Source organism: Serinus canaria, chromosome 18 (genome assembly GCF_022539315.1).
Source record: "Serinus canaria isolate serCan28SL12 chromosome 18, serCan2020, whole genome shotgun sequence".
Taxonomy (NCBI): Eukaryota; Metazoa; Chordata; class Aves; order Passeriformes; family Fringillidae; genus Serinus; species Serinus canaria.
The window spans coordinates 10,771,798-10,792,671 of NC_066331.1; the positions used below are offsets into that span (position 1 = coordinate 10,771,798).

General features: G+C 52.4%; 1 protein-coding gene across 1 annotated transcript in view; it reads left to right on the top strand.

The window, feature by feature from the left end:
* The window catches only part of STX8 (syntaxin 8), a 78,238-nt gene that overhangs the window by 34,578 nt on the left and 22,786 nt on the right, over positions 1 to 20,874 (top strand). The window contains exon 7 of the mRNA XM_050981252.1: positions 14,947 to 15,048. Coding sequence (XP_050837209.1) covers positions 14,947 to 15,048 — 102 coding nt within the window. The remainder of the gene's footprint in view (positions 1 to 14,946; positions 15,049 to 20,874) is intronic.

Here is a 20,874-nt window from a genome sequence, read left to right on the forward strand (position 1 = left end):
GCCCTGAGGGACAGGGTCCCTCCCCAGGCTGAGCCATGAGGGACAGGGTCCTTCCCAGGACAGGATGAGCCCTGAGGGACAGGGTCCTTCCCCAGGCTGAGCCATGAGGGACAGGGTCCTTCCCAGGACAGGATGAGCCCTGAGGGACAGGGTCCTTCCCCAGGCTGAGCCCTGAGGGACAGGGTCCTTCCCCAGGCTGAGCCCTGAGGGACAGGGTCCTTCCCAGGACGAGCCCTGAGGGACAGGGTCCTTCCCAGGACGAGCCCTGAGGGACAGGGTCCCTCCCCAGGACGAGCTGGGATGTCCCTGGGACAGGGGAAGGTGTCCCTGGGACAGGGGAAGGTGTCCCTGGGGCAGTGGGAGATGTCCCTGCCATGGCAGGGGTGGCACTGGGTGGGATTTGAGGTTCTTTTTCCAACCCAAACCATTCTGGGATTCTCCTTCCAATCAAAGTGCCCACCCTGTGCTTTCTGCTGCTCCCCCAAGTGAGCACACCAGGATCTCTCCCATCCCTGGTTTCAATCAGGAAGAGAGGCAGAGAGTGCCTGAGGAATAAATTCTACCTCAGATGAAACTTAATCTGTTTTTAAAGAACTCCCTCCCACTGAAATAGAGGATTTTTTCCTTGCTTTTTAACAGTCCTCCCCTGAAAAGCCTCTCTTGGGGTGTCTCTCATCCTCACTCAATGATGTTGAGGTTTTTTCCTTTTTTATTCCGAGTTTCTGGAAGCTCTGTGGTTTTCCCTGCTACACGTTTTTAATTCAGAATGCCTCAGTGAGCCTTTCCTGTTCTGAATCTCTAGAGTACTCCATGGGGGAAAATTTAAAAAATAACATGTAAGCTTTACATAATTTACTATGAGAGTAATTGGGTTTATACAGCAGTTCATAAACCTTTAGCTGGTAAAAATCAAAGTACCTTAATCTCAAAAGCAGATGGGGGGATGTCACGGTGAAGGCTTAGAGAGTTTTCAAAGACAAATTGTTTAATTCCATCACTGCTAGGAAAATAAATAGTTCTGCTGCTGGATTGAAAACAGAAACATCCCAGAAACGAGACTTTGCTCGCTTTCAAGCATTGTTAGCCTGACAACAAAGAAATCCAAAGGAGCTCGGTGGAGAGATGTGCTGGGGTTCCAGCTTATGAGAAATGAAAGGCAAGAGCCTCTAAACCTCATTTTATCATTCTTGGGGAATTCTCAAGTGCCTTTCCTGGCTGCTCTCAGGCCCTGCCCCGTGTCCCAGGCAGTGTTTGGTGGGAATCAGGCAGCACGGGATGTCTGCAGGTCATTTCCTTCTATCCTGGGAGGTGGCAGGGCTGGCCCTGCTCCGTGCCTGGGATGGGAGCTGCTCCCAAACCCACTTCTCAATGTGTTTGCAGGGCTAGATTGAAAGCTGGAAGCCATGCCTTGCCTATGTAATGAAGGCTGCATTTGTAGCCCCACAGAAATGCTGCTCACAGGCCAATCAGGGCTATCTGGCCAGCACATCCCCTCCCAAGTGATGGTCTTGCTTTAGTCCTAATGGCCTGATGAGATCACCTCTAATTTGTGTATCGAGCTGGTCTGTATCACATCGTTCAGAAGAAAAAAAAGAAAGGGGGTAAAAAACCCCACACAAACCCAACAAAACCCTCTTTATTTTATTTTGTTCTTGCTGGACTTCAAAAGGTTGTATTGTACCCAGTGTGCAGTGCCTGTGAAAGCTCAGAGCCATTACCTCAGCCCACAGCCTGCAGAAACAGCTCCCCTTTTGCTGGGGGCTGCTCTGCTCTGCTCCAGAGTGCTGACAGTGCTGCCAGCCCAGGGGGAGATGCTGGAGATGCTGCTCTGGTGGCTCCCTGGGCTGTGACTTGGGCTGGCCTTGATGCCAGCAGCATCTCCTCCTGTGGCTGAGGGATGGAGGAGCCTTGGGGAGAGAAGCACGAGCAGCTGCTGGTGAGAGCACAGGAGGAGCAAAGGAAGGTGCTGAGCTGGCTCAGGAGGCTGAGAGCAGAGAGGGGGACAGCAAGGTTCTCCCCCAGGGTGGTTTGTCTGTCCAGGTGCAGACACACACCCTGCCAGGCTGGAGAAAGCCTGGCTGTGGTCTCCTGCTGGTTGAGGAAGCAGCCAGGAGGGGCTGGGTGAGGACTGAGTGACCCTGTGGCAGCAGGCTGGGTCCCAGGTGTGCCTCTGCCAGGTGAGGGCATCTCCTGCAGCAGCAGTGTGCTGGTGATGCTGTTCACTCAGCAGAGCAGATTGGGGAGAGTGTTTCTGCAGCGTGGGAAGGGAGGGCTCAGCTGTGGTGCTCAGCAGGGATGGATCCATTCCTGGGGGGCTGAGACACAGGGAGCCAGAGCTGGAGGAACCCAGCGATCCTCAGAAGCCAGCAAACATTGTGTGTTTGGGGGAAGAGAGGTTTCATGAAGTGTTTTGGTGTAAAGTGTGAGAAATAATGGAGTTGGGCTGTTGGATATTTGGGAAGTGAGGGCTGACAGGGCAGTGAACCAAGCACAGCCTGGTGCTCAGGGTCTTCTGAGCATCAGCCAGGCTTTTCTTCCAGGTTGTTCCAGAGCTGAATTAACCTCGGGTTGTCTTTTTCCAAAACTGCTCTCCATCTAAAGGAAACAAATTATTGGCAGAAAGCGATTTCTTCTCAGCAGCTAACTTTTAAATCTAAAAACCTTAACAAATATATGCTGCAATGATCAAAAAATATTACATTAACACTTCTTTATGACCTTAGCTGAGACACCTGGTAACATGCCGTTGTCCTGGGCAATTTGGATACTTTTATTTTTTGTTATTTTTACTGTTCTACACCCTTTTGTGTCTGAAACAGTTTTGCATATTGCAGCTCTGGCATTTGGATTTCTCTTGAAATCTGGCTGGAGGAATTGAAACCTTTGGAGCTCAGCTTGTTGCTTTCTGCCTCCTTGCTTTTGTCCTTGTGTGCCCAGGCTGGTACACAGCAGAGTGGGGAGCTGACAGCACTGAGCACTCAGCTCTCGTGTTTGGAAACTGCCCTCTGCTCATGAAATCAGGTGCTGGCTGTAGAAAATGGGGCAAAATCCAGCAGTGTGAGCTGCCCTCAGTGGGCTCTGGGTGTCTGTTTGGGATCAGACCCAGGTGGGTGATGCTGCTCCAGTCTGAGGTGTTGGGTGAGGCTGGTTTGCTCTCTCAGGCAGCAGGATTCACCTCACAGCTCTCTTGGGGCTGCCTGCATTGTTCTGGCTTTTTGTCTTGGCTTCTCACTGCGCTGGGCCTGCAGTTAGTGCCGAGGCTCCATTTCCATGACAAGTTCTCTGCTGGGAGATTTACAGCTCAGCTGCTTTGGTTTGCCAGGCTAATGCTCTGGAATGCAGGTTGACAGTCCAGATGTGAAACCTTTCTCCTCGGAAAGAAAACAAAGGATTAAATGCCTTTTAAGAGGGCTTGAAAAAAGTAATTTAAGGCTGAGGCCCCGAACCCAACATCTGAAGTCTTGAAATACTGCTGGGGATGTGAAACTTCAAAATCAGGACACTTGGAAGAGTGGCCAGGCTGTGAGTTCCCTGTGGCTTTTGGAACACCTGGCACTGCCTGTGCTGGGGCTTCCCGAGGTTTTTCAGGATGTCAGTAATCAAATTCTGCATCTCCATGCCAGCAGTGCAGGGTAGAGGGTGCTTTGGGTCTTGCTCCTGCTGAAACCTGGGGAGGTGGGGGCAGCTCAGGCCCTCCCTGGGGGTGGCCACATTTCCCTGATTTTCATAGCTGGGGATAGTGGCTCCTGCTGTCTGACCTGACAGTTTTCCTGATTGTGGAATTATCCCAGTTTCCAGGGGAATGGAGGAAGGCTCAGGTGGTGCAGGTTTATTCCCCAGCATCCCCACTGCAGGGGAAAGGTCTGAGCAGGCTACAAGGTCATGACTGGGCTGGAGAAGGGTTTAATAGTGGTGTTTAATGTCCAAATCATCCTTTTAATGAGAGAAACACAATGGCCCCAGCCAGGCCATTGAATGTGATGCTTTGTGCTGGTGAGGATTTTTACAATGCATCTACCCCTGAATGCCCATTTGGGTTTCAGAATGATTTGGGTTGGAAACAATGCAGCAATAGTTCATTGTCCTCTCAGAGGAACAGTGAAAACATCCAGGACTTTCTCCCTGCCCATATGGGAAGAGCAAACATGAGGAGTCTGTACTACCAGATGTCTTAAAGTTGAGACCACAGCCTCAGAGGTGGGAAGGGCAGACCTTGCGGGGCCCATCATTCTCAAGTTGCCTTGGGAAATATCAGGGATTTATTGGGATTTATTAAAACTGGGGTTGTAACAAGCTCGTGGCTCTTTCTTTGGGACTGATAATCCTGTTGGTGTTCTGTTCTGGTCAGGCTCAGGAAGCCTCTGCAGAGCAGTGACTTTGCTGGAGCAGAGGCACCTTCTGTACACTCAGATATGTGGAATTTGTTCTGTTCAGAAAGGTCTCTGCTTTTATTCCAGGCTGTGGAACAAGTATGCTAAAAAAGCAAGTTTAACAAATGACAAAAATGGCTTATTTTTTCCTAGGTAAAAATCAGGAAAAAAATAAGACCACTGAGATAAAACTGGCTTTTGTAGTATCAGTGTATCTCTTTTTAAAGCAGGTGCCCTAAACTGAGTCATCAGAAAGAACGACTTTGAGATGACACACATAGAACGAGGAGTTAATTTTTTGCCATTTTTATACTCACTTTAAAACTAATTTCTCCCTGGAAGCAATGTATTTTGTGTAAGAAGGTGTTTGGTGTTGAATCTGGCTGCTGCAGTCAGGCCCTGTGCTCGGTTGTTCCCAAGCCCTGAGGGCCATGGAGGCAGCCCAGCTCACCCTGGCAGGAGAGGCACCAGGAGCCCCAGCAATCTCTGCATTTGATAAACCCCTGTTTGTGCAGCTTGATAAAGGGAACTTTCCTTCCTGCCCTGAGCTGTGTCACACTGCAGCTCAGCACTCCAGTGTGGAGAGCAGGGCTCAGCACACACGTGTCCCCAGCCCGGTGTCCCCAGCCCTCAGCTGGGTGAATTCCCCCTCAGCAGGGTAAATTCCCCCTCAGCTGGGTGAATTCACCCTCAGCAGGGTAATTTCTCCCTCAGCAGGGTAATTTCACCCTCAGCTGGGTGAATTCCCCCTCAGCTGGGTAAATTCCCCCTCAGCAGGGTAATTTCACCCTCAGCAGGGTAAATTCCCCCTCAGCTGGGTGAATTCCCCCCCTCAGCAGTGAATCCCTTGGGGTCCTTCCCCTGGGGCAAGGGGAGGATCCCAGCAGCTGTGGCAGGGCTCCCTCTGTGCAGGAGCCTCCTCCTGCTCCGCAGAACCCACGGGCACACTGCCACCCCAAACACCCAGGGTCAGCCACATCTGCAGCAAATCCATGGGAGGGCGTGTGGAAAGTTGGCCCAGCTCTTGGTGGAAGGAAGTGGGGAGAAAGAAAATCATGAGCTAAGGCTGCCGGGGATGCGTGGACTCGAGGTCGTGTTATCTGTGGAAGTTCTCCTTGCACCCTTTCTGTTGTTTTAACCACTTCCCCCAGCAATCAGGACTTTTTCCATGCCTGCAGGCTGGGAATGGAATATTTCTGAGCTGTATTTTTGAGCTCTGGAGACGTGTCTCTCTGCTTTTGGCCTGCCAGTGTCCTGGGCAGGTGGCTGGGCGGGCAGGACACGGATGGCAGCGAGATCCAAGGAGTGCCATCCCTGCAGGGCATCCAGCCCCTGCTGTGTGCCCAGCTCCCAGCCTGTTGGTGGGTGATGTATTCCTCCTGCTAATTTACTCAATTTATCACTGATTCCAGTAGAGCTTGATGAGGGATGTCAGCTGGAGATTAGTCCCAGATGCCTGGGCTGACCTTAGCTTTATCAGCTGCTTTCAATACTGTAACCATGAAGCACTTGCAAGTTTTCTGGTTCCTCCCATGATTGATGGCCCAATTCTGAAGTGGCTTTCCTCCTCCTTTGTGATCCAAGAGGATAATGCCCTGCAGCTGTCCGCAGCATGAAGCTCTTGTGCCGAGCACTCAGATGCTCTGCTGGCTCCCTCCCAAGGCCAGTGTTTATTGAAATGGCACTCGTGTTCTGCAGGCCTGACCTCCCACTGCTCCACGGCTCTGCCTTGCCTCTGCTCCACTTCTCCTGAGCAGGGTGGAGCAATCCCTCAGTGCCCAGGTGAGGTGTTTGAGGAGAGGTTTAGCCACGGATGTGCAGGGAGGATGGACGGAGCTGCAGGACCTGTGGCAATCAGCTCTCAGCCCTGGGCAGAGCTGTTGGGTCATTCTGAGCCCATTTTGGGGACCTTTCCTGGAGCTCTCAGCCCCTGTCTGTGCAGGGAGTGGGCTGCTGGGGAAGATCTCCCCTGCTGGCCTGGTGACCTCTTCTGCTGTGCTTGTCCCTGGTGTGCCACACGTGGGAAGGGGCTGCAGGGTGACATCTCCCCTGCCTGTACACCGAGGTTGTTCAGGAGGCTGGGTGCACTCCCAGCACGGCAGAGGCTGTGAGGGTTCTGAGGCTGATGGCACCTTCCCGTGATCAGGGGCCAGGACTAGACCTGGGAGTGGTTTACCCTCAGTTTTGCATCTGCTCCTGCCTGATGTTGGGGGTCTGCAGAGGGTGTTGGGGGGCTCGCTGTGGCTGAGTCACTCCTTCAGACACAGCCTGTGGGGTCAGGCTGGGGGAAGGTGCTCCCTGGATCTCTGAAGTGCATTTTCATTGCAAATAAAGGAAAAGGGGAAAGAAACACCAAGCCCCCTCTTCCTTTAAAGGGTGAGGGTGGAAGGGCATGAGCTCTGTCCTGGCTTGGTCACCTCAGGAACCCTCTGGGTGTGGTAGCTGCTGGTCCTGGGTCTGTGCCAGGGGAAAGGGGCACTGCCTGCTCTGCAGGTGAGTGGGGCTGGCAGGGAGGGAGGCACCCCTCACTCTGAGCCTGCAGCCAGCAGCACCCGTGTCCTGGTCCTCTGCTCAGCACTGCTGCTCATTTTTGCCAGTCTCTTTAATCTGCACTGAAACCAAGAGCACTCAGCCTGGTGTTGTTGGATAATTCCCCATTGCAGCAGTGAAGTGTTTCACTGCTTTGGAGCTCCTAAATGTGACAAATGTGACAAATGTGGGGCATCCTTGTGGGCATGGCCTTGCAGGGAGCCCTGGGGGTGGCGTGGTCCTGCTCTTTGGGTTGAGTTTGCCTTCGTTCCAGTAGGGATGAGTTAAAATCCTGCTCAGCCTGCTGGACACCCCAGCCATGCCAGTCTGCCTTTCTTTGGGGTGCTGGCCCCGAGGCAGCAGGTGAGAATTGCTTTAGTTGGTTTTTATCTGCTGGAGAGCTAGCTGGAGGTGGCCAGGGTGGGTGAGGAGCTCTGCCCTCTGCTGCATTTTCTGTTTTCCTTCATGGACTAAAGCCTGGTTTGTTGGTACCCACGAGGATTGTGGTATGTTCCTGGGGTGGGTTCACCTTTTAGGAAGTGTAGGAGCAGGAATTGCCAAGGAGATTTTAAAATGGCAACAGCTGCATGGAGTGTGACACAGGCTTTTAATTTTTTTCTTTTTTATGTTTTTGTTTTGGTATTTTTGTGGGGTTTTTGGTTTTCTTTGCTTTGTGAAATGGACTGGAAACCTCAGCTCAGGGTGTTTAGTAGCCAAATAGTGTTTTATGGGGTACAACATAGCTCTTTTGGACTTCCTGCTGTTTTTGTTTTGGCGTTGGTTGTTTTGGTTGTAGGTTTTTCCTTTTTGTGTTTTTGTTTTGGTGTTGGTTGTTCTGGTGGTAGGTTTTTTGGTATTTTTGTGGGGGTTTGTTAGTTTCTGTCTTTGTGAAATGGACTGGAAACTTCAGCTTGAGGTGTTCAGCAGCCAAAACAGTTTTTTATGGGGATTTGCTAAACCACCTTAGGAAATTGTGGCAACTGATGTGTGTTTGTAATGAAAGCTGTTGATATCAATGGAAAAGGGTTGCAATGGTGTAAAAACTTGGGAAAAATGAGCCTTGCTAGAGGAAAGCAGGGGTGACTGCTACCAGCAGTTTCTGAAGGCAGTATTTTAAAAAATCCTGCTTAGATTTTGGATAAAGGGAAAACAAACAAATGTGGAGTCTGAAACAGCTTCTGTCCTTTCATTTTCTGCTGTAAGTTTGCAGAGCACAAACACATTGCAGCAGGAGAAGTGTTTGGCTTGGCAGGGATGTGTTAGAGCCATGGAAGTGGCCTTGCAGCCTCCCAGTGCTCCAGGCTTTCCTAGACATGCAGATTTTATGGGTATTTTATCTGTTAGCAGGATTTCCTTGCTTTTTCTAACAGCCACGTCTGTAGGAAAATAATCTGGGGACATTGTCCCTATAACTTGAAGATTTTGCTGGAAGTTTGGATTGTAAGGCCCCAAAATCTGTGTTAGTGTTGCTGGGGCACTCAGATTTGAGGTTTGAATAGAAATCAAAGTGAATTCCAAGTGCAGGGAGCCCAGTGAGTGCTGTGAGCTTGCAGAGCCCAGAGCAGAGCCCTGGTGGTGGCACTGGGGACTCCAGCCACTGCTGTGAGCTGCAGGCACGTTTGTCATTCCCACAGGAACACTTTTGTTCCAAAGCTCTGTTTGATCTCAGGTGACTGCGCTGCTGTGCCTCGCACAGGGTGAGTGAAAGGAGAGGTCACTTCTTGGGAGCAGAGGGGGGGAACAAATGGCTTCACACTCAAATACTTCCAGGGAAGGAGACTTTTATCTCCTGGCAGATAACGGGGAGGGGAGAGCCAGTGCCATATCATGTGAGTATGGTTCTGGCCTGCCTTGTATCACTGCGAGTTCTCAACACATCTGGGCTGAGAGCAGTTCCAGTAACATCCCAAGTGCTGTTTTGGTTGGCACTCTGGGGCTGTGAGAGATGCCAATTAGTAATGGCTCTTGGAAGCAGCCTGCCCTAAAACTGTCCCTGAGCCGCTCCCCAGAGAAATTATTCAATTAAGTACAGCTAAAATTAATGGCCGTGGGTTTTGTTCGAATCAAACAGAATAAGCAGCTGGAGAAGGGGAAACTTCTCAGTGTGTGCTTTTAAAATAACAACTCTTAACTAATAACTGTGTGAGCTGGAATTGATAGCAGGGTTTGTTTTCCCAGCATGGCTCTGGATGAGCCGCTGAGGCTCCCACAGCTGACACCCTTGGGTGGCTCTGTGTCACCCCCAGGCATTCCCCAGGCACCACCTGCTGCTCCTGGACCTGCTTTGGAGGGGATCAAGTGCCCTGGGCTGCCTGGGGGTGTGACAGAGCCCCCTGTCCATCTGTCCTGCTCTGCCAGCAGGGCAGGGACAGGGAGGGTGGGACATGTCCTCGTGCCACCTGGATCCCTTGGAGCTGCAGGGGAGGCTCTGGGGGTGAGACCCTCTCTGTAACAGGAATATTCCTGCAGGAATGACAAAATTCCTGACAGAAATTGTAGCAGGAATATTCCTGCAGGAATGACAAAAAGCTGCCTCAGTTCAATCCTGACACCTTCCCAGCAGGAGCCCAAGCAGAGCCCCTGGACCCTCCAGGGCCATCAGGATCCCTGTTGGTGGGAAGAGCTGAGGAGTGAGACAGCTGGAACACAGAGGAGCAAGGTGGTGTGACCCCTTGGAGAAGTTTGTGGTTCTGGGGTGTTTAATGCTTACAGAAAGTGTGCCAAAGAGGAGATTAAATGTCCTCAGTTAAATTTGGGATGGTGGAGGGAGGAATCTTGGTGTTTGCTTGAAATGCAGAGCCGGTCAGAGCAGGGAGTGCTGGTGTCCCAGCCCTGGGAGCAGGAGCACCAGGGGGTTTGGGCTGCAGCTGAAGGAGGAGAAGCCCAGGAGGGCTCTCCTGTGTTGCCTTTGGCTCAGGGAGCTGCACACCTCGGAGGGGCTGCACAAACCTGCCATGGCCGCAGCCAGGAGACAAATTGGGATTCCTGGCTTTGTGGTTTTTACTGCATTTTTTTCTCTTTTCACTCTGCCTTGACATTACAGCTGGCACACAGTGCTGAGGTTCTTCAGGTTTCTGGTGTGCTTACATCAGTTGCAATCTTCATTTTATAGCCCTGGCACCTGGAACAATGCTTTGCTTTCTTATTACTGTGCAATTATGGGCTTTGGACGTATAGAGGTTGGCATTCCCTGTGTGATTCATTTCTTTGGTATCCAGCTCTTCTCCTGAGGCACAGGGACCTGAGGGAGGAGGGAGGGAGAGCCTGCCTGGCCTCTCCTCTGAGCTCCAGCCCCGCTGTAGTTGGGTTTGTGTCAGGGTTTAGCTCTCTGTGTAGTCCTGAGGCTGACTGGTCTCTCCATGACTCAGTGGGGCAGGCCTAGAGGTGCATTACTCATCAATAAACTCCATTGAGTGATCCATACATTTCAATCCATGGAAAATGCAAACAGTTCTGAGCAAACCTTTGCTCAGCAGTGCTGCTCTGTGAACTGATCAAACACCAGGTCTGCTTCTCGCTGCCAGTGCTGAATTTCTCTGCTTGGCTTTGGGGTTTCTCACTCCACAGACAGAATGGGTGCAGCTCAAAGATGGAGTTGCCAAAACCAAATGTGACTTTCTATGCATTTTAAAGAAAACAAGCAAAAAATAAAATCAATTACTGTAAAGTCACATATGCAGAACTCTAAAACCTGTTCCACTTCATGGGAGGAGATGGTCATCCTTCCCAAGGAATTCCTAAGTTAAGGAGAGGGATTTAAAAAAGAAAATAACATGGCCTGGCAGAAGGAGGAGACCTGGAAGTGCCTCTGCCTTCCTGCAGGGACTGGCCACTTCCCGTGGGGAGTGTTGGGCTGCCTCAGCTCCTGCTGAGCCCCAGCACCTCCTGCCTGGCTGGTGGCTGGCACTGCAGCACAGGGACACCTGTGCAGGCACGGGGACAGCTGTGACAGTGGCTTTGAGCTGATGGAGCAGCTCCTGGCCAAGCTCACCTCCAGCACTGACCTTCAAACTTCTCCCTCTTGGGCTGTGCTCAGGTGACTCCGAGTTTAGTGCTGGGGTGGGGCACTGGGTTTTATCTTCTGCTCCAAGATCCTGCTTCCCTGAAAGGAGACCTTGGCTGAGCGTGTCCCTGGCTGAGTTGTGGTCGCAGTGCTGTGTTGCAGAGTGTCCTTTGGAAGGTCACCAGCAGCCAGCCTGCTGTCCCCGTCTGCTCCCTCCCTCTGCCAGCTCTCTCTCCACCTTTTTTAGCCTGGTCCCTGCATAGCCAGCTGAATGGGGGTGATGGGACATGGAATTGCCAGCTTGAAGGGCAGGGGGGGCTGCAGGTGGGTCAGGAAGGGTGGGAACCTGAGGAGGGCCAGTGTTCTGAGAAATTCCTTAGCCATGGATTCCTCGGTGCCCACCTCAGAAATCCAGTGCTAATTTTCAACTCTGCCTTGTCCAACATGGATTTCCTTTGGAGTGGGGAGAAAATTTCATTTTCAGGGAGATTGGGCACTGCCCTGTGCTTGGGTGTCACCACAACAGGGGGTCTGTGGGTGCAGGGGATGGATGGATGGATGGATGGATGGATGGATGGATGGATGGATGGATGGATGGATGGATGGATGGATGGATGGATGGATGGATGGATGGATGGATGGATGGATGGATGGATGGATGGATGGATGGATGGATGGATGGATGGATGGATGGATGGATGGATGGATGGATGGATGGATGGATGGATGGATGGATGGATGGATGGATGGATGGATGGATGTTTCTCTGAGGAACCTGCTGGGCTGGATTTCTGCTTCAGCTGGGAATGGGGTCAGAACCCCCTTGTGCTTCCTCCCCGTTACAGCTGCTCAGACCTCGAGGTGCTGCCATGAGCCCTCCAGAATTCTCCAGGTCCCAGCTGAGACATCAAAGGGCAGCCTGAGCTGTGGGTGAAGTGCCCTGCTCCCCTGGAGCCTGACTGTGTCACAAAGCATGTTTGTATAGATATTTTTATCTGGAGAAATGCTTCTTCCAGGATGTCCTGGGCAGCCCTTTGGTTCAGCAGTGAGTCCTGGCAGGGGGATGGGAAGGGAGAGGCTCCACCCAGAATCCCAATTGCAGTGCCTTGGGCTTTGAAATGATGACAGAAAATTTTCCTGCTCACATTTGTTCTCATTTAGCCACAGCTTGTTCACCAGGATGTTTTTCAAGGAGGGTCTGGTCCGTGCTGGCAGAGGAAAGTCTCCAATTTCCCAAGCATGCTTATCACTTTGTCCTTGACAACGATGGGAACTTGCAGCACTTTTTTGGTGGAGAGGCAAACATGAGCAGTCCTGCCCTTGCAGACAGCATTGTCTTGCTCTTCCTGTGGGCTGAATCACGCAGGACAGATAAAGTTTCCCCAAAATATTGTTGGCTTTGCAGATGTCAGACCTGGGAAAGTTGGGTGGAAGGGGAGGAGGGTGAATATCTGAACTGCAAACTGAGCAAACCTTGCAGCTCAAACAAAATGCCTCCCACCCCTTGGGAAAATGTGTGTTGCTGTAGGATGGACAACACTGATTGTAGTAATACTGATGAATAATAATTTTGAGTATTGCAAACAACTTCAAAAATAAGGAGGGTTTGTGTCTGGCATAGAGCAGTGTTGGTGGGGTGGATGGGTCAGATGCAGAGGGTAGAACAGAGGGCAGTGGTTGGTGTTTGGTAGAACAGAGGAGTGGTTGGTGTTTGGTAGAACAGAGGGGAGTGGTTGGTGTTTGGTAGAACACAGGGGAGTGGTTGGTGTTTGGTAGAACACAGAAGAATGGTTGATGTCTGCCCTCTGCCCTCCCTTCATGGGGATTCAGGGATGGTTTGGGCTGCAGCACAGGAATCAGGAGCTCAGGCTGTAGGAAAGCTGTGTGTTTTCAGAGTCCAGGGTTTTTTAGATGCTGATATCATTTTACATGGGGATTCACTGGGGACCACAGAGTGCTGGTGGAGCAGATGGAAACATGCCCTGCAAGGATGGTGCTCAAATGTCTCAGCTCTCTGGGAGAGCAAAAGCTCTGTGCTCTGTGTGCCTTGGACATGTCCTTTGTGCTGCAGAGCTTTGATAATTGATGTGGGTTTTGTTATCTCTGTGTACAATCAGCCTGGTTATATCTGTGTTTGATACAGTGCTTGTTTCTTGATAAGACTGAGGACATAAACACCCTCCATAATGAACATCTGGGACATGAGGGAGCAGCTGGAGCTGGGCCAGGAGAGGTTTAGGGTGGATTTAGGGAAAGGTTCTCCCCCAGAGGTGCTGGCACTGCCCAGGCTCCCCAGGGATGGGCACAGCCCTGAGGCTGCCGGAGCTCCAGGAGCCTTTGGACAGGGTGGGAGTGTTGGGGGTCTGGGCAGGGCCAGGGGCTGGGCTGGGGGATCCTGGGGGTCCCATTCCCATTCCCATGCAATCCCTGGTGTCACAGGGATGGCAGCAGGGAAGCTGCAAGAACCAATGTCACACCCTGGCACTGCTCCTGTAAGGACAGGGCCTCCCTGTGTCACAGGGGACTTTGGGAAGCACCAGGAATGCCCTCTCTCTTCAGTGTCATCCCCTCTTCCCTCGGAGGGACAGCTGGGCAAGCTGTTTGAAGGACTACAACCAAACCAATAAAGGCTTAAGAATAAAGGCCATGTCCTGTAGATGGATTGTGGTTTTTAAATGTTCTTTAACCCTCTGCCATCACCCACTCAGGGCTAGGATCCCTTCTGGGCAGGAGATCCCTTTGTCTGCTGCCTGCTCTGACTTCTGCTTTGGTTGGTTCCCTCGGGGCAGAGCTGCAGTGCCAGCTCTGCTGGGGCACAGAGCAGCTGAGGGCATGGCCACTGTCCCCAAGCCCAGCTCAAGGGCAGGCAGGGCTTACAGAGACCAGGAATGGCCACTGTCCTCAAAGGTAGGCAGGGCTTACAGAGACCAGGAATGGCCACTGTCCTCAAAGGTAGGCAGGGCTTACAGAGACCAGGAATGGCCACTGTCCCCAAGCCCAGCTCAAAGGTAGGCAGGGCTTACAGAGACCAGGAATGGCCACTGTCCTCAAGGCTGGCTCAAGGACAGGCAGGGCTTTCAGAGACCAGGATCAATAGTGGGGAGGGTGCTGAAGTGGAACCAGAGCAAGAGGCTGTGCAGCAGCACTCAGGGCTTGGCTGCTGTCCTCTCCTGATCTGCCATGCCCAGAGGAAGCCTCTCCTCCCTGCAGGGCTGAGGGCAGCCAGACCCGGTGTGTGCAGGCTCCAGGAGCACTGGCTGTGTGTTCCAGGGAAATCAGAGCATAACAGGCAGTGAGAGGGAAATTCACTGCCTGAATTTGGCTTTTCAGTTTGAGCCATCCCCTCAGCCACTCTCAGTGCAAGCCTTGTACCAGCTCTGCTTTCCATGACAAAATTAAAGCCATCAGTTACAGGAGGCTGAGGGTGGCTTGGCTTCAAGTTTTCCTTTCTCCTCTCTTAAAATTTGATGTAGGGGAAGCTTTGCCTGCTTTCCTTTTCCCAGAGGACCCTCTGGGCTGCAGGGAGAGCTGCCAGACCCACAGCTCCAGGAGGGAACCAAGGCAGCATTTGTGACCTCAGTGATGGCATGCTCAGGGCTGCACTGGGTGCTCCCAGAAGCCTTTGTGAAGCTGGTGGATGTGGTTCAGTGAGGCTGTCATGACCAAGTGCTGAGATGCTGTTCCAGGGACTGAGATTCCAGATTTCCTATAGCACAGGCACTAATTCCCTCCCTTGGGCTCAGTGAGGGAATTCACCTCACCATCCTGTACTCCCTGACCTCCTAGACTGATGCTGCTCTTTCAGGCTGTATTTTTTCCTCCATTTCAAGCTGTACTGTCCCCTCCATTCTAGCAGTGGAGCACTGCACTGAACCTGCAGTCTCTGGTGTGGTGCCTGCCAGGATTTGGACCTTTCAGTGATGTGAGCCCTGGTGTGGTGTCCCGCTGGGGGATGCAGGTTCCACTCTGGGACTCACAGCAGGAGGGTGGCTGGGCAGGGCTGCTGTGGGCTCAGATTTGATGTTCCTGTTCCTCTTTCCCCAGAGATCATCGATGACCTGACGAGCCTGGTGGAGAGCACAGACGGGCGGCTGCGCAGCCAGACACGGCACGTGCAGGCAGTGGAGAGGAAATCCACGTCCTGTGGTAGGAGAGGGCTGCAGGACAGACACCCGGGGCTGCAGGACAGACACTTGGGGCTGCAGCTCACACACCCAGGGCTGCAGGACAAACACCCAGGGCTGTAGCTCACACACCCAGGGCTGCAGCTCACACACCCAGGGCTGCAGCTCACACACCTGGGGCTTCAGGACAAACACCCAGGGCTGTATCTCATATACCCAGGGCTGCAGGACAGACACCTGGGGCTCCAGCTCACACACCCGGGGCTGCAGGACAGACACCCAGGGCTGCAGGACAGACACCTGGGGCTGCAGCTCACACCCCTGGGGCTGCAGGACAAACACCCAGGGCTGCAGGACAGACACCCGGGGCTGCAGCTCACACCCCTGGGACTGCAGGACAGACACCCAGGGCTGCAGGACAGACACCCAGGGCTGCAGCTCACACACCCAGGGCTGCAGCACAAACACCCATCCAGGGCACCCTGGGGGGGCTGAGCTGGGACAGAGGCCAGGCAGAGTCACAGAATAAAGCAGGGATTTATTCCAAGGATCTCCTCCATGGATCCACCTTGGGCAGCGCCAGAGCCCAGCCAGGGCTGCCCCCAAGATGAACCAAAATGGTCCCAAGTTGAAACAAAATGGCCCCAAAATGCCCGGCCGGGCACGGGGTCTCTCCCTGGGATCAGCTCTGCTCCATTCCCACCTTGCAGTTCATTGTCCCAGCCCAGCTTTAGCCCATCCAGTCCCACCCTTGTTTTTCTCTCTCCAGCCCACGGGGTTTGTGCTCCTGGGCTGATATTGGGATCATTTGTTCTTGGTCCCAGCTGGAGCAGGAATTGTTTTGTCTCCCTGCTCTGTGCAGAGAACTTACCAGCACTAAATATGAAGCTCAGAACTGCACAGCTAGGCAGCACAGAACCTGAAAAATGGAAAAGCTGAACCTGAGGCATCACCAGGGCAGTTTTTCACTGATGATGTGCAGTTATTAAGTGTTGCTAATTACTGTGCAGTGCTCCCCCCAGGACAGCTTCCTTCAGAGGCACAGACCCCAGCACTCCACACATCTCCAGCAGCTCTGGCTGGCTGGGCTGAAGTGCTGCTGCAGTTAATTTCCTTCAGCCATTTGACTCCAGCCTTGCACAATGTCCTGACTGTAAGAAATGGTTTGAAATTAGAGTGGTGCATGTTAATGAGCTTTACACAAACTTGCTACCAGCTCTCACAAAGCTGGCACAGCAGGGAGTGGGACTGCAGGGGTGTTCCTGGGGTGTCCTGCAGGAATGAGCTCCTAACCCAGCAGCACTCAGAGCCTGCCAGGCTTGAAATCCTTCCTGGTGAGCCCTGCAGTGATGTGCAAGCTGCTAAAGCCAAAGTGGCCTCCCTGGGCAGAGAGCCAGGGCTGGGTGATGGCCACAGGCAGGTTTGGGTGAAGGGCTGAGGGCTGGTAGCTCTGACAGGAGAGGGTGCTGTGGATGGTCCAGAAGATGTCTTTGTGTGGTGCCAGTTCAGTTCTGGATCAGCATGTCTGGTTCTGGGCTCCCTGGGTTTTATCGTGCCAGAAGACTCTCAGTTCTCTGCAGAATTTGGACCTACAGGCAGAAGTTGCTGAAATTGGGTTTGTGTGGTTCAGTAAAGAGGAGTCCAAGGGCTGAGGTGGTCACACCCTGGCTGTGGCTGGTGGGAGATGTCCCTGTGTGCAGGGAGGCTCTGCCTGCAGAGCTGCCCAGCTCACATTGCCAGGGAAGCATCTCTGCAGCACTGACAATTCCAGGGATTTATTTGGTTCTCCATCCGTGATAAGGTTTTGAAAGCTTGGTTGATGGAGGTTGATGAAAACCTGTGGCTTCTTCTGGAGGTTAAAGTTGACTTGTCAGAGCCATTTGTCTCCGAGTTCTCCCGTACCAACTGCAGATGGAATTAAAGGCGTGACTGCAGAGTTCATGACTGACTCTTTTATTTTAGATCTTGGATGTTGATGCAAGATGGATTTAATTTAAAACTGAGTGCACTTGAATGATGCTGAGTACCCCTGTGTGCCTTTGGAGTCCCCCCTTAATTCCTGTGCCTTCGTTTTCCTCACGAGTCCAGGGCAGCTCAGTTGGTGTGGGGGTGGGCAGGGAGTCAGTCCCATGGGGGATTTCTCTCCAGTTTTAGGTTCCTCCTCCTGCAAGTGCAGCCCCAGACACATTGCATGATGATGAGGCTGTCTCTTTAACTCGGGAAGCCCATCCTGGCTGCCTGGGGAATTTCAGAGGAGGAGGAGGATGGTAGAAGCGAAGGCTGGGAGGATCCTGGCCTGGATTCCTTGGGGGTGACCTCTCTCACCCTTTGCACATTGAAAACCATTTGGCTTTGCTGAGAAGTGCAGCCTCTGGTGCCCGTTCCCTCTGCTCCCATCGGTCTTCCTGTGTTTGCATAACAATTTGGGCATAAGCAAACACCACATTGCCTCAGCTGGCTGCTTCCTCCTGCCCAGGGTGAGCTTTGGAGCAGCAGTGCTGAGGACACGGGCTTCAGCAGCATTCCTCCCATCCCTTTCCACCCTTATCCTGGCACTGGGATCAGAAATACCCTCCCTGCTGATGGGATTGCCCCTGGAATGAGGCCAGGCAGCAGGAAAACTGGCACCTGCCAGGGGACCCTGCCTGAGTGCCTGTTTATCATTTAAATTGATCAAATCAAATGGACCAAATTCAGTCACTCTCTGGGTTTGCTGTCTTTGGATTTACAGCAGGGTGAGTGCCCAGCTCTCCCCCTTGCTCCCCCAGACCCAGTCTCCCCTCTGCTCCAGTCTGTGCCTGGTAATGTGTTTTTCCCTCCTTTCTGAAATGGTGATGTCTTTTTCTTTTGCTGCTGAGTGCCTGTGCTGGAGCCAGGGGCTGTGGGTACAAGCAGAGCACCCTGGCTGCAATAATGGAATAATCCCTGTTTTACAAGCAGGAATGTCATGCATTGATGGGTGTGTCTTTGTTAGCAGCCAGTGTCATCAGAAAATCAAAGGATTGCTGGTGAAGCCCAGCTTTAATCAATATTTCAACATCTGCCCCTCATGCAAGCCCTGTTTCCAGCTGTGGGGCTGTTCCCAGTGTCCCTGGTGAGCCCAGTGCTGCCCTCGGAGCTGTGCCCTTGGCAATCCCTGCCTGGCCCAGGAGCTGCCTCAGCCTGGCACAGCCCTCAGCCTAGCCTGGGGGCTTGTTTCATACACAGCTTGTTTTCAGAGCCATTTTTCTGGCTGTCCCAGAGCTGCTGACAGTGCCAGCCCCTGCCATGCCCAGGGAAGGCTGTCCTGTGTCCCAGTGGCCTCGGGCAGCCCCACACTGGTGGCACTGGGCACTCCCAGCCTTGCAGTGCAGGGATAACCACGGGATGGACTCCAGCCTCTGCATTTATGAAATTATTGTTGAAAATCATCCGTCATCCCGAGGCAAATGTTTGCACGCTGCCTGGCATTGTTTTCTCCCTTCCCAGTGAGTGCTGGGCATTAGCAGGGTGCTGGGACATATAAGTTTCTTAGATTTCAGGAATTTGCATCAAGCTTTCAGCAGGGTGTTCACACAGCTCGTCAGTCAAGTGTCAGGCTGCCTGGACCAGCTTTGCTCCAGGAGTGGCTGTGTGCACAGCCCTGCCTTCTCAGCCTCAGCACTGCTGCTCTGGGGCTGGCTTCTCCTCTCTCCCAGGCTGGGCACCTCTAGGGCTTTCTGCAGAGTAACACTCACTAACCATTTCTCAATAAATGTGTTTATTAGACACTTTAACCCTTAGGACCTCCTCTTGAGAACTGCATTTAAAAATTTGCAAATAAATTGAAGTGTAATTAATGTAGAGGTGCTGGAGGAAGCAGGGGTTTGGTGCTTTTGGGTAGCCTTCCCCCATCCTTGAGGTTTGTAGTGGGATTTTTTGTTTGGCTCCTTCCCTGAAGACCATGAGTAGAGAGGATGGTTAAGCCAGGCTTTGGCTGTGGTAAGAACATCCTCAGGTGTTTGTGTCTGGAGCAGCCAAGGGGGTTTTGGTGGCTCAGACCACAGCTGGAGGCCCTGTTGGCAGATGTGACCTGTGCAGAGGTGGTTGCACCTCAGCTGTGCTGTGCGTGGAGTCAGAAATGCCTCCAGGTCCTGCTAAATTTTGGGGAGGGGAGCTGGGCACTGCTGCTTCTGCTCCTGTCCCACCCCAGTCCCTCCCTGGTGTTCTCCTGCAGCCAGGGAGAAAAGCTGCTCGTGTTTCCTGGGGAAGCAGCCCAGAAAACCCTGACCTTGTCACAGTAAAAAGAAGCAGGAAATAAAAGAGGGAGCTTTTATTTCTGATGGGTGAGGCAGTGTGCATCCCCTTCCCAGCAGCCTGAGGGCAGCAGACCTCGCTCTCCTGCGTGCATTTACCCCTCAGATCAGGGAGGAGAATGAGGAGCAACCACGCAGATCCCTCCTGGGGCAGGAGCTGTGTCCTGGAGAGCACAGGGCAGTTTGTCCCTGCCCTGGTCTCCTCCTGTTCCACCAGGTGGCAATGCAACCCCAGCACCTCCCTCGGCCCAGGTGAGGGCTCAGCCCCCCTTCCTGCCCAGGGAAGGGCTGAGGCTGCCACGGGCAGGGTGTAAACTACACCAGATTGATCTCTGCCAGGTGGGTTACTTGTTTTCATCTCACCAAAACACCTGAATTAAAACCAGAGCTTTGCTGGACCCTTTAATTGGAGTTTTTGGAAGGTTTGGCTTGTTTTAAAACAGGGTAGCTTGGATTATACAAGGTTTCCTCTAGAAAATAATGATTCATGCAGGCTGGGGCCTTTTCCTGCCAGGTTCTGTGATCTCTTTGTCCTAAGTTTTGCTTATTTTTGCCATGGATTTAATTTGTTTTATAAGTTACGATGGCAGCTGCTCAGGTTTGTTCCTCTGACGTTTCCTGTGTGTTTGGATGAGCAAGTCCCCATCCATTTGTTCTGTGCTCAGTGGAGAGGAGGAGTGGCTCAGTTGCCATGAAATCAGCCTTTCCTGCAATCTGACTCTTGCAGAAGTTACTGGGATATTCCTCCCAGAGCTGCCTGACAGCTGCCCTGCTCTGAGTCACCTGTGCAGCCTTTGATGGCATGACATTTCTTGGCCTGGCAGTGTAATTGTTTTCCTGAGATGTCCCCAGCCTGGTGGCAGTGTCCCCAGCCTGCTGCCCACTCCTGCAGGGCCCTCAGCCAGCTCCTGGCCTTGCTCTGCCTCCTCCTCCTCCTCCTCACACTCACTGTATTCCCTTCTCAAATGTTTGCTGGGGCTGAGGTGTTGGAATGGATTCAGCTGATGAAAGAGGATGGACCTAAGCGGTCATAAAAAGGGTTTTTTGTAAAAAAAAAGGTGGTTTGGATTTGCTCTATGAGTCCCAGGTGGGAAGCACAGCATGTCCTGGTGCTGGCTGCTCCGTGTGTGTTGAGCAGGAAAAGATGGGACCTTCTATGTCAGAGGATCCCTTCCAGATCAGTTTCTGAGAACAAGCTTGTTTTTTCCCCCCCATTACTCCTATTGGAAGGCTGAAATGGTCATAAACTTATTTCCAGCCTGGACCTGTCAGGGATACTTCATGATGCCCACGTGCAGCCCTTGTTCTGCTGTCCTGAATAGTTCTTTCCTCTTTTTTATTTTTCCCCTCAAATGTGTGTGTCCAAGAGATCACTCAGTGTGCCCTCCCAGCTTTGTTTTGCAGGGCTGAACAAGTGTCTTTACATTTTAATCTCCTGAATTAATCTGGTTTCTGCCAAGTCTTTTTTTTTACACTTCTTCCTACTGAAACCTTTTGGGTGTTTAAGCACAGGAACCAAGTGCAGCGTCCCTGGGGCTGCTCACAGCTCTGGGTTTCTGTGAACCCTGTAACCT